The sequence below is a fragment of the Pristiophorus japonicus genome, chromosome 6 (assembly GCF_044704955.1).
Source record: "Pristiophorus japonicus isolate sPriJap1 chromosome 6, sPriJap1.hap1, whole genome shotgun sequence".
NCBI classification, from domain to species: domain Eukaryota; kingdom Metazoa; phylum Chordata; class Chondrichthyes; family Pristiophoridae; genus Pristiophorus; species Pristiophorus japonicus.
This window is the reverse complement of record NC_091982.1, coordinates 38,878,553-38,895,197: the sequence shown is the minus strand read 5'-3', so window position 1 is coordinate 38,895,197 and position 16,645 is coordinate 38,878,553. Positions and strand designations below refer to the sequence as shown.

Sequence of the window (16,645 nt, the reverse complement as noted above, 5' to 3'; positions counted from 1 at the left end):
TCCGGAAGAAAAGGGCCTCGGGAGGCTGGGAGTTGGGATAGCTGCTCAACCTCTACCCAGTGAAGATCCGTGAAATTCTTGCAACAGATAAAAGCAGGAGCCATAAGAATTTCGTAAGGCCTTCGCATAGCAGCTCAGGAGCACAAGTCTCAGAACCTCCCGGACCACCAGGTATGTTTTTGATATTTTTCATGTCGGGGGCCTCCGACTGCAATTTCTGTGCCATTATATACAGAATATTTTAGTATCTATTTCTAGAATATATAAAGCCATATATGTGCATTCCATTGTTCAACAATCTAGTCTTTTCCCAGTGTCACATAGGATATACGGCACAGAACCAAGCCATTCGGCCCAACCAGTCCATGTCGGAGTTTATGCTCCACTCGAGCCTCCTCCAGTCTTTCCTCATCTGAGTCTATTAGCATAACCCTCTAGTCCCTTCTTCCTCATATGCTTGTCTAGCTGACCCCCAAATACATCTATACTAGTCTCTTCAACCACTCCCTATGGTAGCAAGTTCCACATTCTCACCACTCTTTGGGTAAAGAAGTTTCTTCTGAATTCCCTATTGGATTTCTTGGTGACTATCTTATATTAACAGCCTCTAGTTGTGCTCTTCCCCACAAGTGGAAACATTCTTTCTGTAGCCACGATCAAATCCTTTCATAATTTTAAAGACCTCTATTAGGTCACCCCTCAGCCTTCTTTTCTCCAAGAGAAAAGAGACCCAGCCTGTTCATCCTTTTCCAATATGTATACCCTCGCATTTCTGGTATCATTCTTGTAAATCTTCTCTGCACCCTCTCCAGTGCCTCGATATCCTTTTTATAATATGGCGACCAGAACTGTATGCTGTACTCCAAGATTGTTCTAACCAAGGTTCGATACAATTTTAGCATAACTTACCTATTTTTCAATTCTATACCTCCAGAAATAAAACTGTGCTTGGTTTGCTGTTTTTTATGGCCTTGCTAACCTGTGTCACAACTCAGTGATTTGTGTATTTGAACTCAGAGATCCCTTTATTCCTCTATCCCACCTAGACACTCACCCTCCAAGTAATAAGTGACCTCCCTATTCTTTCTACCAAAATGTAATACCTTACACTTATCTGTGCTGAACTTCATTTAGCAATTATGTCCATTGCCTATTCTTTTCTCTCAGTTCATTAAAGTTACATTATGGCATCACTGCAGCGTTTTGAACAAATTGTCTTGTAGGCATGGTTTCTTGAAGGTGTAAAATCTGCTCATTATTTATAATCAATATTGGAAGATATTTCACTCACTATCTGTTCAATCGGACAATCACGATCAAAAACACAAGCTATAAGGAATTGTAAGTGTAATCAACAGAACTGCAACAATATATCAACATGCTGCCTCTTAAGTTTTCTTATCCAATTTGTGTGAAACCAATTCAAACTGATCGGATAGCAGCTCAGCTAATGCTATATAGTGTGGCATCTACAATGAAACGTAGTCACAAAAAACACTTTTCTGCAGTCTTAAATGACTTGCAAACCTAGGCTTTTAGGCTCGCCTTCTTCACAAAAATGCCCTGCATTCATCCACAAAACAAATCCACTTTCAACAGCACAAAACAGTTTCAGGAATATCCTATTTCTCCCTCTCCCCTCTCCCCTCTCCCCTCTCCCCTCTCCCCTCTCCCCTCTCCCCTCTGCCCTCTGCCCTCTGCCCTCTGCCCTCTGCCCTCTGCCCTCTGCCCTCATAAATCTTTTCTTGCTCTAATGCACAAATTGCACTCCCAGCTCACAAATTTATGCAATCAAGGACTACTAATTTCAATTTTTAAAATTCTGACAAACAACTACAGGTTGAACCTCCCTTATCCGGCACCCTCGGGACCTGGCCTGTCTCGAACGAGGGATTTTTCCGGATGAGGGGTGGTCACGTGTTTGGGTGGACTGCGCCTTTAAGTGCTGTTGCAAGTATGTGTGCGCGCTGATTGGCTGGACCGACTGTCAGTCAGCAAATCAGTATGCAGGGGGCCTCAAAGAGCCGACCCGACCCCCCCAGAGGGAGCGCTGTAGGAAGGACTATGGCTGCAGGAGTTCCAGGCAGCCGGCAATTGAGGAGAAAGATTATATTGGCGAGTAGGATTTTGATGGTTGCATTCTGCACATGCGGCGCCCCGGGAATGGTCCTGGACGAGAGGTGGTGCCGGATAAGGGAGTTCCGGATAAGAGAGGTTCAACTTGTACTTGCATTTATATAGCACCTTTAACAAACGAAAACGTCTCATGGTTCTTCATAGGAGTGTTATTGAACAAAATCAAACATGTATATAAAGGATGTAAATTGCACTGCAAACATGTCTTCATGAAGACTATGCCTTTTTAAGGTAAGACTTAGGCATCAGATTTTAAAACAACATTGCATTCAGAGTTCACGTTCAACCATAAACAAATAATAGTTACATTTTTGGGGTCGGTATGAAGGCCTCCACCAGCATTCCCATGCCAGTCCGTCCTTTTATCGGTCAACGTCCACCATCGGGGTCCCTGAAACAAAAACAAATACAAATCAATTATACAAGCAAATTTTTCATAACAAGCAAGGCAAAATTCACAAAATTTGATATTAGAAAAGTTTTGAGTAACTGCAACTTCTGTACTGAAATACTTTAAAAAAATCATTGACTATGCCACACATTGGATACGAGACTTACAAAACAATTGGTTTCTCATTTACATTCATATCTACAACCAGAGGATCTACGTGTAAGCATTCAAATACTCCTGTTTTTCAAACCTTCCTCATTGATGAGCAGGACTGCTTTACCAATGGAGGGAGGAGAAACACGACTATAACAGTAGGAAAAATAACATCGCCACCATGCCTCCCACCCACCTTATCACCCTCCCTGAAAGTGATTTTAATAGAAATTAGATTCTAATTGGCTCCTCTTGTAGTAAAATAAATCAGAAAAAAAAGTGAAAATTAAATTGGGTGTGTTGCTCATTGTTGGGGTGTAAAGACTTCTCTTCCTCAAGGTGGACTCCCTTATATAAGGAATCGACACCTGCCCGCATTGTATAGTGACCACGGAATCACTCAGACGAAACCGCAGTTAACCGGTTTTTATTCAAACATGCTTGGGAAGGTTCCGATGACCACTTCTCAGAACAGTTTGTAATGACAGTTATACATATTCCTACAAAACCGATTGGTCTACCGCTATCAGCGAAATTACATTGATTCGTCGACACTCATCAGACTGGCTCTCTCCCACCTGTCCATCGCCCATCACACATCCCGGAATGTGTTATCAGTGGTGTCAACTTTGCCTCCGTTCCTCATGACGTGTGAAGTAACCTTGCTTCCCAGAGTTGCTATGTTTCTAGACTGTTGACTCTCCACTGCCCTTGGTGGATGTGTTATGTTTTCATTGCATTGACCCTTAGCACAGACGAAAGACAATGTTGCTACTTACGATGGTTGATTAACCATCAAGCTTTGCAACATAGCAAGCTTTGCTGCTTCCCCTTCTTAAAACCCATTCAAGCAAGTGTATCAGCGTGTTTTACATGCAATTACAATCCCTATAAAGGCAGAAGAACTCCCGATTCCTCAAAACCTCCTAATACTGATGAGCCCGAGTTCAGTTCGGGTATCAGTTTTCCTCCCCTTACAATCCCCCTAATGGCCTTTGACTATATGACCAAGATAGGCCATTTCCCAATTAATTCCTCATGGGTGAGCTTCCAGGGTTGTCCTTTTGCTTGGGTAGCGCTACTTCCCGAACTGCAGGACCCACCTGTTGGCTTTCCCATCAAGGTTATACTAGATAAGTCCTTTCTGCCGGACTGTCTATATTCCCTTTATTCAATGTTTTAACTATTGTTCGGGCTATGGCCTGCCTCTTACGTTGGTTATACTTTTTACAGGCTAATACTAGCAAGATGACCAATATGATCCCTTGCACTACAACCAGTACATGTGACACTATCCGTATCCACGGATGCAGTTGCACATTGAGAAAATGGAATGCTGGACTCAATGTTCGAATTCTGCCCCACCTGGGGTATCCTCTGTTTCTTCTTCTATCTTTCCTGTTCTTCTCCCACCTGGAGTCTTCTCTATGTTGCTTCGGATTGTATTCAATTCACTGCTCCAGTCGAGTTTGCTCCTCATTCAGTTTGGGGATCGGTTTTCCTTGTGGCTTGATGGCCTTCTCATACCCTTCTCGGATAGTGTCCATCATTGACCCATTGATGGTTTCCTCTTTCAGTTCAGGGTTTATAACGAATCCATGTGCCTCGTTAAGCGGGGTAAAGCAGAAGTCAGTATTCATGATGGTGAATGAGGTATCTCCTCCCTAATTTGTGACCGTCATCTCAGTCGCCATGGTGCTCATTTCCTCATGGAGTAGCAGTGGTTTCGTCGTCCCGTGCTAGGGGGGTGAAACTCAAGCTGCACCTATCCACTTGGTCATATCCAGAGTCATCTTTGAGCATTCGTAGTGGATCTCGACATAAAACTTGGTTATTTTTTATAGCAATCATCTATGCTGAGACTCTTAGTACTGTTGTTCTCTTCAATCTAGATTGTCATGGTACCGCACGTCAGTGCGATTTCTTATATGCTCTATATTATTTGTTTGGTATTGGGGACCTCCCTTTGTCACATCATACTGTGGTATAGATTTAAATGTCCGGTTACACATCTGACCCTTGGGACCCAAGCATGACTGTTTCACATGCATGAGTCATGTTTTTGTCCAAGCTGATAAATACCTCAAGTGTTATCCAATCCAGCACCTTTCCATCTTGAAGTTGCTCTGGGTTATGTTGCATACCACTGAGTAATCATGTTCCGTACCCTGCGCATACTATTTCTATCTGTATGGTTCTACTCAAGTTTCTTTCCGCTGTAGTTCTGGCGTGTTCTCGCAACATGAGACAATGCCCTCTCCAACAATCCCTGTAAGGTTCGGGTTAGGGCGTTGACCCGATCATGTATTGTGTGCAGGTCTATAATGTTTACCGTTGCAACTCCCGCCGCGTATCCTGCGCCTACCATTTCTAGTGTCCCTCTTTTTCCCTGGTCCCTCTTTCCACTTTGGACCTCATGTCCTTGGTTTCAGGGCCTTCAAGTGCTTGCTGGATCAGGTTTTAATGCAGGCTTATAGTTTGACCCACAGAAGCTGGGGATGGTTAACTGTGTTAAATTATTCGCTGACCTATCCTGAAGTGTATTCTATCCTTGGTCTGGCTTATTACCAATCTTACCCTTTTGCCCCAGCGTTCATAGTTGGACACGTTGGTGGTGCTGGGGGGTGTGGTGGTCGGGACCCTGGTAACTCACTGCTGCTAAAGTAGTGGGTGGGGCCATGGTGGTGGATCTATCTCGGGAAATGACCCTCCAACACCATTCACAGATGTTGAGTGAAATCTGCATCCCCTTCCCCTGGGTGCAGTATCTTTGTTCCCCGCTTATAAAACACACCACGGTCTTATTCACACTAAGTATTGGTCCCGTATTACCGGCCCATTCCCAATGTTGTTTTATTTCCTTGTTACATTGTTTTATGCCCGTTAATTAAGTCTACAGTTGCTCCGTCCGTCACCATCAGGGTTGTTGATTCTTTATTACAACTAATGTTGCCAGAGTCCCTGTAATACAGACCTTGCCTGTTGTCCTTGATATGAGGATGAGTTACCCCACGTTGTTCCCACGAGCACCAAAATCCTGCAAAGAAACTATTTCCTGGTCGTCACCGGTTAGTTAGTGACTATGTTTTTTAAACTGGGTATAGTGTTTCCACTTGCCGATACCCCTTATAACAAAGCAGGCGCACATGTCAATTACCATTACCTGATGGGGTCTGGTCCACTTTGGTGCGAGCCCGGACCTCTCTGGGCTAATCCTCACCATTACCTGCCTACTTATTTGGGGTATTTGGACCTTCTGTTCTTTAGTGTCGTTCTCCAAGTCCCTGATTACTTGCTGGTCTCTAGCCTGTGCCTTTAAATCATGTAACTGCTTACAGAGTTCCATCACAAACCTCCGTATTGTGTCTTTATATGGTCCTACGTCCTCACTTCCTGTAACCAAGACTTCTGGCAGTCTCATTAGTGCAAAGGGTTTCAGTCCTGTTGTCCAACTAGGGGTTACCCTGAGTTTCATCAGTACTCAGGGTAACATGTCTACCCATCCCTTTCCAGTCTCTTCGATTCGTTCCACCAATCTGGAAGATTCCGGATGGTATGGGATATGATCCCTAGTAATGCGCAGGCCTATTTCATCACCTTCCCTGTGAAGTGTATACCCTGATCTGAATCCAGCTGCAGTGGCATTCCCCATCGGGGTATTATAACTAGGCAGTATGTCTTCCCCTTGTTGCTGGGTAACGGTCCAGTAAAATCTATTTAAGTTTTCCCAGGGTCCTTTTTGGGGGGGGCTGATGTCCCATTCTGACCTTTACTTTCCCCCCACGGGTTGTATTTTGCGCATGTCAGGCACCTTCTACAGTGGTTCTCGGGAGCCTCCTATCAACAAGAGCAGGCATCGACGACGAGATCCAACACCGCCTCCAGTGCGCCAGTGCAGCCTTCGGCCGCCTGAGGAAAAGAGTGTTTGAAGACCAGGCCCTCAAAATTGCCACCAAGCTCATGGTCTACAGGGCTGTAGTAATACCTACCCTCCTGTATGGCTCAGAGACATGGACCATGTACAGTAGACACCTCAAGTTGCTGGAGAAATATCACCAACGATGTCTCCGCAAGATCCTACAAATCCCCTGGGAGGACAGGCGCACCAACATCAGCGTCCTCATTCACACTGACCACACTCGATCAGCTCCACTGGGCAGGCCACATAGTCCGCATGCCAGACACGAGACTCCCAAAGCAAGTGCTCTACTCGTAGCTCCTTCACGGCAAACGAGCCAAAGGTGGGCAGTGGAAACGCTACAAGGACACCCTCAAAGCCTCCCTGATAAAGTGCAACATCCCCACTGACACCTGGGAGTCCCTGGCCCAAGACCGCCCTAAGTGGAGGAAGTGCATACAGGAGGGCGCTGAGCATCTCGAGTCTCAACGCCGAGAGCATGCAGAAATCAAGCGCAGATAGCGGAAAGAGCATGCGGCAAACCAGTCCCTCCCACCCACTGCTTCCCTCAACGATTATCTGTCCCACCTGTGACAGAGTCTGTGGCTCTCGTATTGGACTGTTCAGCCACCAAAGAACTCACTTCAGGAGTGGAAGCAAGTCTTCCTCGATTCCGAGGGACTGCCTATGATGATGATGACAACAGTGGTTCTCTATCGCTACCCATTCTCTTCCACCACCACCATCTGGACATCGAGTTGGTTCTCATGTTGGTTCTACCTGTATGGACATACCTGTGGTATAAATTTCCATCGGTCCTCCATACCCCGTTGGTCCCTTGTTGGGCTCCTCTCTGCTTCCACCTTCCTTTTCCTGTGGAGTGGCTGCTCCCTGTACCTTAAAGCAGGTTTCCTTCCTCAGGCCCGATTGTACATGCTCCGACCTGGGCTTCCTTGGCCAGTATACCTTTCTCAGTCACCCCCTTGGCTACCTCGTCTGCCCATTGCACACTCTTGGGGTAGGAGGGAGGCTTCCACTAATTTCTTAACCAAATCCTCGTGTTTTATTGTCCCTCCTCCTGAAGTCATGTATCCCCGTCTACCACATAATCATGCACTACTCCAAAAGCATACCGAATGTTTGTATAGATGTACTCTTTTTCCATTAGCCATCCTCAGAGCCTCGATGAGAGCCACCAATTCAGCCACTTGAGCCGATAGGCTCCCTTCTAGCTGTCCGCTGCTATCTACCACTGCCCATCCTGTCCGTGGTGTCCTGGTGATATAACGCCGGGACCCATCTACATATAGATCCACGTCTGCCTCCTCAAGCCTGACTATTTCCCTCGTCTTCTCCTGTCGGGCTACACTGATGCTCCTCTCCCTGCATAATGACCTGCAGGGCTGTTACAGTTGTCTTTTATTGTTATCGTCCCCTTTGGGGGGGGGGGGGGGGGGGGATGTAAGAATATTGCTTCCCACCTAGCCCTTTGTACATCAGATACCATTTTTAGCCTTCCTGTGTTAAGCACTTCTATTGAGGTATGCTGTATGTAGGATAACGTGTCCCAGCAGTCCCCATGTAATTGAGTCACCACTGCGTTATGATCTTTACTCTGGTAGGTATAGATTCTGGTAAGGTAATCCCAGAGCTGGAGCACTTGAGAGCTAGTTTTAACTTTACAAATGTCGTTTCCTGATCTTGGGAGGGTTTCCCCCTTTCGACCGGGTCCTGTATAGGTTGGGCTATCTTGGGGAATAACATTTTTGCAGTAGTTGAATAGCCCTTGTACCTGCCTGACCCCCTTCACGGTCCCTGGCTTTGGTATCGATCTAATAGCCTCATTTCTGTCCTTGGGCATTTGTCTTTTCCCTTGTGTTATTTGTATTCTAGATATGTTACTTCACTCTTTCCATATTAAAAATTACACATTTTTTAAAAATTCTTTATAACCGTTACAATTTTATTTTCCTTCTGGCACGTGGGAAAATATTCACTTCCAATTAAGAAACCAAATTAATAATGTCCAGTAATTTTTTTAATTCCATACAGCGATGCTAAAGTTGTTTGGTGAACTAAATAAAACAGCTGTCAGTCGAAAGGGTTAACTCCTTTACAGGTTTGTAAGAAGGCCTGACGTCATTACGTAACTTTGCGTAATACTTTTTAAAAAATCTTTCCCGATATCAGAATACAGCACCCATACGGCATCAAACCCGAAATTTAAACCTCCTTTACTGAAGTGAAACTTCCTCGGAATTTAAAATAGAATTTTCTAAACAACCAAACGACAACTTTTATCAACATAGAGTGTCTTTTATCTCTTTTCCAATATTCACACTTTGAAACAAAACCGGAACTTCACCGTGGCCACAATGAAAGTCCAGTTTTCATTGGTTAATTACCCTCAATCCAATTAAACCTATCTTTTTCACAGCCAATATCAAATCGCATCCACTAAGTTGCGTCTTTTTCCATTGTTAACTTAAACTGCATAAGACAATTGCAAAAATGTTTTTTTCCAATTAAACGTTCAATTTGTTTTCCTTTTAGCAATCTAGCTTTAAGGTTGCATGTTTTATCTTTTGATAAACAACCTGTCCTTTATGCATTCAATTCCAGGTACACAATGAACATATCCAAACAGGGGGAGCTAAAACAAACATAGACAGACAGACTCATCATCCCCCATACCCCCCCCCTTTTGAATCCGAACAATAATATTTTGATGGCCTTCCTCCAGTCCATCATTAAACATTTTTATTTTCTTTTTCTCGGCACAAAAGCTGCAGCTTCTGTGCCAGTTTTAACCTGTAAGTTTTTTTTTATTAGAAACATAGAAATTTACAGCGCAGAAGGAGGCCATTTCGGCCCATCGTGTCCGTGCCAGCCGACAAAGAGCCACATGACCCTTGGTCAGCAGCCCTAAAGGTTACATATAAACCTATGAACAATGACAGAAAGGCAAAGAGCACCCAGCCCAACCAATCTGCCTCACACAACTGTGACACCCCTTATATTGAAATATTCTACACTTCACCCCAACCGGAGCCAGTGACCTCCTGGGAGAGGCAAAAACCAGATTAAAAACCCAGGCCAATTTAGGGAGAAAAAATCTAGGAAAATTCCTCTCCGACCCATCCAGGCGATCGAAACTAGTCCGGGCGATCACCCTGGCCATATTCTATTCCCTGCAGTACTTACCATTATATCTGCTCCGTCCAAACAACAAAAGGTCATCCAGTCTAATCCTAATTCTGGATCCGTAACCCTCCAGGTTACGGCACTTTAATTGCCCATCCAACCATCTCTTAAAAGTGGTGAGGGTTTCTGCATCCACCACTCTTCCAGGCAGCGAGTTCCAGATCCCCACAACCCTCTGCGTAAAGAAGCCCCCCCTCAAATCCCCTCTAAACCTTCCACCAACCAGCTTAAAACTATGCCCTCTCGTAATAGACCCCTCCACCAATGGAAACAGACTCTTATTATCCATTATGTCCAGGCCCCTCAATATTTTGTACACCTCAATAAAGGTCTCCTCTCAACCTCCTCTGTTCCAATGAGAACAAACCCAGCCTACCCAATCTGTCCTCATAACTATTCTCCATTCCAGGCAGCATCCTAGTAAATCTCCTCTGCACCCTCTCTAGTGCAATCATGTCTTTCCTATAACACGGCGACCAGAACTGCACGCAATACTCCACCTGTGGCCTAACCAAAGTATTATACAATTTAAGCATAACCTCCCTGCTCTTATATTCTATGCCTCAGCCAATAAAAGCAAGCATTCCGTATGTCTTCTTAACCACCTTATCCACTTATTTTCACATTCTTTCCTGTTAGCATTTATACTCGAGATCCTTCTGGTCCATATCTCAGAGACCCCTCCTTGGTTTTCATTCTATCCCACTGGCCAGCTTTTCCTTAACATCCTGAGGTTCCCCCCCCCCCCCTTTTAGGTTGTATTCCTTCTTGTTTGCGCCACGCACGATTAATACAGGCTTCTTCCTGTTATCATGTCACCCGTCACGCTTCAGGACATACACCTATCCCCTACCTTGGTTTTCGTCCTTCCGTGGTTCGCTATAACTTAGTTATACAGATTACCCTCTCTTAGTTCTTTATACAGATTACCTCCTTCCCAGTTGTTGGGGTAAAAAGACTTCTCTTCCTCAAGGTGGCCTCCCTGATATAAGGATTCGACACCTGCCTGTATTGTATAGCAGCTACGGAATCACGCAGACGAAACCTTGGTTAACCGGTTTATTATTCGAACATGCTCGGGAAATGTTCCGATGAACACTTCAAAGTACAAGAGTTCTACAAGCAGAGTTATATGATTTTTCGATTTGTGCGATCCTCTTACAAAACCACCAATTGGCCTACTGCTCAGACTGGCTCTGAGTGGTTCTCCCCCACCTGTCCATCTCCCATGGTGTCACCCTTCTGAAATGTGTTCAACTTTGCCTCAATTTCTCATGACATGTTGATTGACCTTGCTTCCCAGGGTAAGCTATCTTTCTAGGCTGTTGATTCTCCACTGCCCTTGTTATTTAGTACTGAGTGTATGTTTTCATCTTCTATCAGTCTGTGCTAAGGGTCAATGCAATGTTGACTACTTATGATGGTTCCTTAACCATCAGGCATTGCTGCCTCCCTCTTCTTAACCCAATGTAACCGAGTGTATAAGCGTGCTTTACATACATAAGCGAGTTTTAGATATTTGGTCAATATTACAATCCATACTGTAAGACAGAGGAACTCACGATTCCTCAGAACCTCTCAATTCCCTTATGCTTCTTACTCAAGTGTACATTTTACCCCTTACACCAGTCAATACTGCAGCTCTGCAGGTGGTACAAAAAACACTCACTGCCATTGCTAGCTGCCACATCATCTGGGTCGAAGGGTCTGTACCCTGCTCGCAGGGCCAATTGTTGGGGTAAAAAGACTTCTCTTCCTCTAGGTGGACTCCCTGATATAAGGATTCGACACCTGCCCGTATTGTATAGTGACTACGGAATCACGCAGACGAAACCTTGGTTAACCGGTTTTTATTCAAACCTGCTTGGGAAGGTTCCGATGAACACTTCTCAGAAACACAGTTTGTAATGACAGTTATACATATTCTGAGAGGTGCGACCCTCCTACAAAACCATCGATTGGTCTACTGCTTTCAGCGAAGTTACATTGATTCGTCGACCCTCATCAGACTGGCTCTCCCCCACCTGTCCATCTCCCATCAACCATCACCCTCCCGGAATGTTTTATCAGTGGTGTCAACTTTGCCTCCGTTCTTCATGACGTGGGAAGTAACCTTGCTTCCCAGGGTTTGCTATGTTTCTAGACTGTTGACTCTCCACTGCCCTTGGTGGATGTGTTATGTTTTTATCTTCTTTCTGTCTGTGCTAAGGGTCAATGAAGTGTTGGCTACTTACGATGGTTGATTAACCATCAAGCTTTGCAATATAGCAAGCTTTGCTGCTTCCCCTTCTTAAAACCCATTCAAGCAAGTGTATAAGTGTGCTTTACATACAAATACAATCCCCAAGGGGCTATGGGGGGTTGGGGGGGGGGGGGGAAGAATCACAATCACCAAGGAGTGGTACTCAGTAAGATAATGGGACTAAAGGCGGGTAAATCCCCTGGACCTGATGGCTTGCATCCTAGGATCTTAAGAGAAGTAGCGGCAGGGATTGTGGATGCATTGGTTGTAATTTACCAAAATTCCCTAGATTCAGTGGAGGTCCCAGCAGATTGGAAAACTGCAAATGTAATGCCCCTATTTAAAAAAAAGAGGCAGACAAAAAGCAGGAAACTATAGACTAGTTAGCCTAACATCTGTGGTTGAGAAAATGTTGAAGTCCATTATTAAAGAAGCAGTAGCAGGACATTTGGAAAAACAAAATTCAGTCAGGCAGATTCAGCATGGATTTATGAAAGGGAAGTCATGTTTGACAAATTTGCTGGAGCTCTTCGAGGATGTAACGAACAGGGTGGATAAAGGGGAACCAGTGGATGTGGTGTATTTGGATTTCCAGAAGGCATTCGATAAGGTGCCACATAAAAGGTTACTGCACAAGATAAAAGTTCATGGGGTTGGGGGTAATATATTAGCATGGATAGAGGATTGGCTAACTAACAGAGAACAGTCGGGATAAATGGTTCATTCTCTGGTTGGCAACCAGTAACTAGTGGGGTGCCTCAAGTATCAGTGCTGGGACCCCAATTATTTACAATCTATTTTAACGACTTGGAAGAAGGGAATGAGTGTAACGTAGCCAAGTTTGCTGACGATACAAAGATGGAAGGAAAAGCAATGTGTGAGGAGGACACAAAAATCTGCAAAAGGACATAGACAGGCTAAGTGAGTGGCCAAAAATTTGACAGATGGAGTATAATGTTGGAAAGTGTGAGGTCATGCACTTTGGCAGAAAAAAATCAAAGAGCAAGTTATTATTTAAATGGAGAAAGATTGCAAAGTGCAGCAGTACAGTGGGACCTGGGGATACTTGTGCATGAAACGCAAAAGGATAGTATGCAGGTATAGCAAGTGATCAGGAAGGCCAATGGTATCTTGGCCTTTATTGCAAAGGGGATGGAGTATAAAAGCAGAGAAGTCTTGCTAAAGCTATATTAAGATATTGGTGAGGCCACACCTGGAATACTGCATGCAGTTTTGGTTTCCATATTTACAAAAGGATATACTTGCTTTGGAGGCAGTTCAGAGAAGGTTTGCTAGGTTGATTCCGGGGATGAGGGAGTTGACTTATGAGTAGGTTGGGCCTCTACTCATTGGAATTCAGAAGAATGAGAGGTGATCTTATCGAAACGTATAAGATTATGAAGGGGCTTGACAAGGTGGATGCAGAGAGGATGTTTCCATTGATGGGGGAGACTAGAACTAGAGGGCATGATTTTAGAATAAGGTACTGTCCATTTAAAACAGAGATGAGGAGAAATTTCTTCAGAGGGTTGTAAATCTGTGGAATTCGCTGCCTCAGAGAGCTGTTGAAGCTGGGACATTGAATAAATTTAAGACAGAAATAGACAGTTTCTTAAATGATAAGGGGTTATGGGGAGCGGGCGGGGAAGTGGAGCTGAGTCCATGATCAGGTCAGCCATGATCGTATTAAATGGCGGAGCAGGCTCGAGGGGCCGTATGGCCTACTCCTGTTCCTATTTCTTATGTTTTTATTCTAAACCTGTACATAGGCACTTGATTTAAAGACTAATTTATAATAATTTGACAAATGTATTTAAGTTCCCTGCAAGTCATTCATGCAATTATTTCTAAGCTAGTCAATCAGGTTTGAGAAATAATATACACCTTCAAGTGTTTCTTATATTTGTGGTTGTTCAACCTCAGATTACTGTCCTCTAATTGCACAGTGAGACACATTGTTCCTCACCACATAATTGGAAATATATGAGCTGCCCACTGAATAAAGTCTAGTAATTTTGTAGTGATTTAAAAGGTCAACTAGTCAAAACTGAAAATCAATTTCCTCTTTCCTGAAAATGTTCCATGTGATATACTGCAACAATGATTGCTATAAATTTATATCAAAACGTACAGACTAAATATTGGTGCCATCCGTGTGAACGATTTTTTGACACACTGGCAGATGGGCAAATGAAATGGTGCTGAATCCCATGATGTATGCACATACCTAATTACCAGACTTTTAAACTACCCACCCTCATAACAAAAACAATGTTTTTTTTTTAAACTTTGCTTCTTGATTATAATTTAAGAGTGAAAATTTTCACCATATTTTCTACTGCTTCACGATATGCACACATCACCCACTAAGTGTCTGCACTCAGCTCACTCTGTATCAAGAATATCCAATAGTCTGTATTATGCAAGGCCCTACACAATAAAGCCAAGATATTGTCCATTGTATCTTTCTTTCAGATTATCCTCCCTTCTCTTGACGGGGCTGTATCATAATTCGTAGCAGCCCTTCAGTACAGGTTGAACCTCCCTTATCCGGAATCCTTGGGACATGGCCTGTTCTGGATAAGGCATTTTTCTGGACGAGGGGTGTTCATGTTAACAGGTTGGATGGTACAGGTACTGAGCAAGGGGATATCGGGGCTTGCTGGCTTGGGGCTGGGAGCGCGGCAGAGAGATCATGGGGGAAGGGGGGGTGCAGTCGATCGCGGGGTCAGGCCTGCGTTTGCGGGAGTCGGCAGTGCAGAAGGACTTCAATTTGTTCATGTCGGAGTTCTGTGCATGCGCCACCCGGTGGCCGGGAATGGTTCTGGATGTGGGGTGGTTCCGGATAAGGGAGTTCTGGATACAGGTTCAACCTGTACTTCATCCAAGTCATTTGTCACATACAAGCCTAGAGAAGTAACCACTGAAGCCATTTGCACCACTGCCTCAGTTGTAATCAACCAACTCAGTTGAGACTGTTCTGTACAGTTCAGTTCTGTAGTATACTGTGCACTTATCCATTGAGCTTTTAAGGAACTCCACTGTTTCAATATTGTAAAAAAGTGAATTAAAAGCAGTCACACAAGGTGGATAAAAGATAAAATGATAAGGCTAGGTTTATAGGTTCTGATGTATATCCCCTACATTAAGGCTGATTTCTGATGGGATGTGAGATTCCGCTCATTAGCACTCCACACTGCTGCCTTCCCAAATTTCAGCCATACTAATAGGCAAGCCTTTGTAGAGACAGAGAAAACTAGACAAAACATTAAGGTGATTGGCAAAGGAACCAGAGGCGACATGAGGAAAATCTTTTTTTTAAATTAACGCAATGAGTGGTTAGGATTTGGAATGTACTGTCTGATGGGGTGGTGCATAAAGATTCAATAGTCGCCTTCAAAGAAAAAAAATTGCAGGGTTATGGGGATAGAGAGGGGGAAGTTGGACTACTCTTCAAAAGAGCTGATGCAGACTCGACAGGCTGAATAGCCTCCTTCTATGCTGTACTATTCTATGGTTGTATGATTCCCCGGGCACGCTCTCACGTTCCCCCTTGTGGCCAATTTCAGTACAATTTGGTGGAGGTATGCAAACAAGTCATCCAAGTTACTGTCTTAGTTGGATGGTGCATGGCATGGTGAGAAGTAATGGAAAAGGGAGAAAAATCCCATCGGGAGACTCACCCTTCAAGTACAAAAAAGACTTTGACCATTGCACCAGACAATTAAATTATGCAATGAGCAGGAAAGTGTCAAATAATCATACTAATACATCCAAAATATACATGAATTCATCAATTCTTGTTAAAAAGAGACACCCCGCTACTAGTCATTAAATCACGCCCATTTGAAATGACGGCTCATGCAATATTCTTCCTAGGAATCACTTGATACAGAAGACAAAACATTAAAATCTAACCTTTGCAGCCTCCAATATATGCCTTCCATTTTCTCGTCTCAAATTTTGCAAGGTCCCATATCTTAAACATGTTGGAGAAGCCTAAAAAACACAAAAGCAGACGAATCAACATTGTTTCTATATATGAAACATTAAACCAAATCTTGCTGCGACCCTAAAAGTTCCCAAAGATCATTAGTACAGAGATTTAGCTTTCTATTTACTAGCCACCAGAAAATTAATCAGATAAGTATCACTCAAATGAAGATGATAGTAATATTTGTCACAATAGCCAATGAAAAACCACTTGATCAAATGGAGACAGTCCCGCAGTATCTAGCAGGCCAATAATGAACAGATTTATTGTAGCACAGCTGAATACGAGATCTTAAGTATATCACTCCATCAAGTTGCATTTTGTAATTTATAGTGCCGATAATTTTCCAAAATCAGATTTCCTGTCTTCTACAGTAAACAATGAGGGTTACATCTTATTTGAAGTCGCAGGACCACAATTATACAAAGCAAATGTTACATATGCACAATTTAAGAGCTATTATGCATATAATACACAATGTATTATTGTGTGGGGGCAGACTGGGATGGCATGGAACTCTAAAGAGATAGCAGGAAGTCAAAATGTTTGAGGTAGGTAGCAGGGTAAACTCCCACTATGACCTGCTTCTTCCATGCCCACTGGATAATCTTCATGAACAGAATTTAG

General features: G+C 43.7%; 1 protein-coding gene across 2 annotated transcripts in view; it reads right to left on the bottom strand.

Annotated features, from left to right (window-relative positions):
* Positions 1-16,645, bottom strand: part of abcb7 (ATP-binding cassette, sub-family B (MDR/TAP), member 7) — an 84,455-nt gene that overhangs the window by 57,509 nt on the left and 10,301 nt on the right. For both annotated transcript variants that reach the window (XM_070882779.1, XM_070882780.1), the window contains exons 2-3: positions 15,943-16,023; positions 2,444-2,527 (exon numbers count right to left, since the gene is read on the bottom strand). In XM_070882779.1, coding sequence (XP_070738880.1) covers positions 2,444-2,527; positions 15,943-16,023 — 165 coding nt within the window. The remainder of the gene's footprint in view (positions 1-2,443; positions 2,528-15,942; positions 16,024-16,645) is intronic.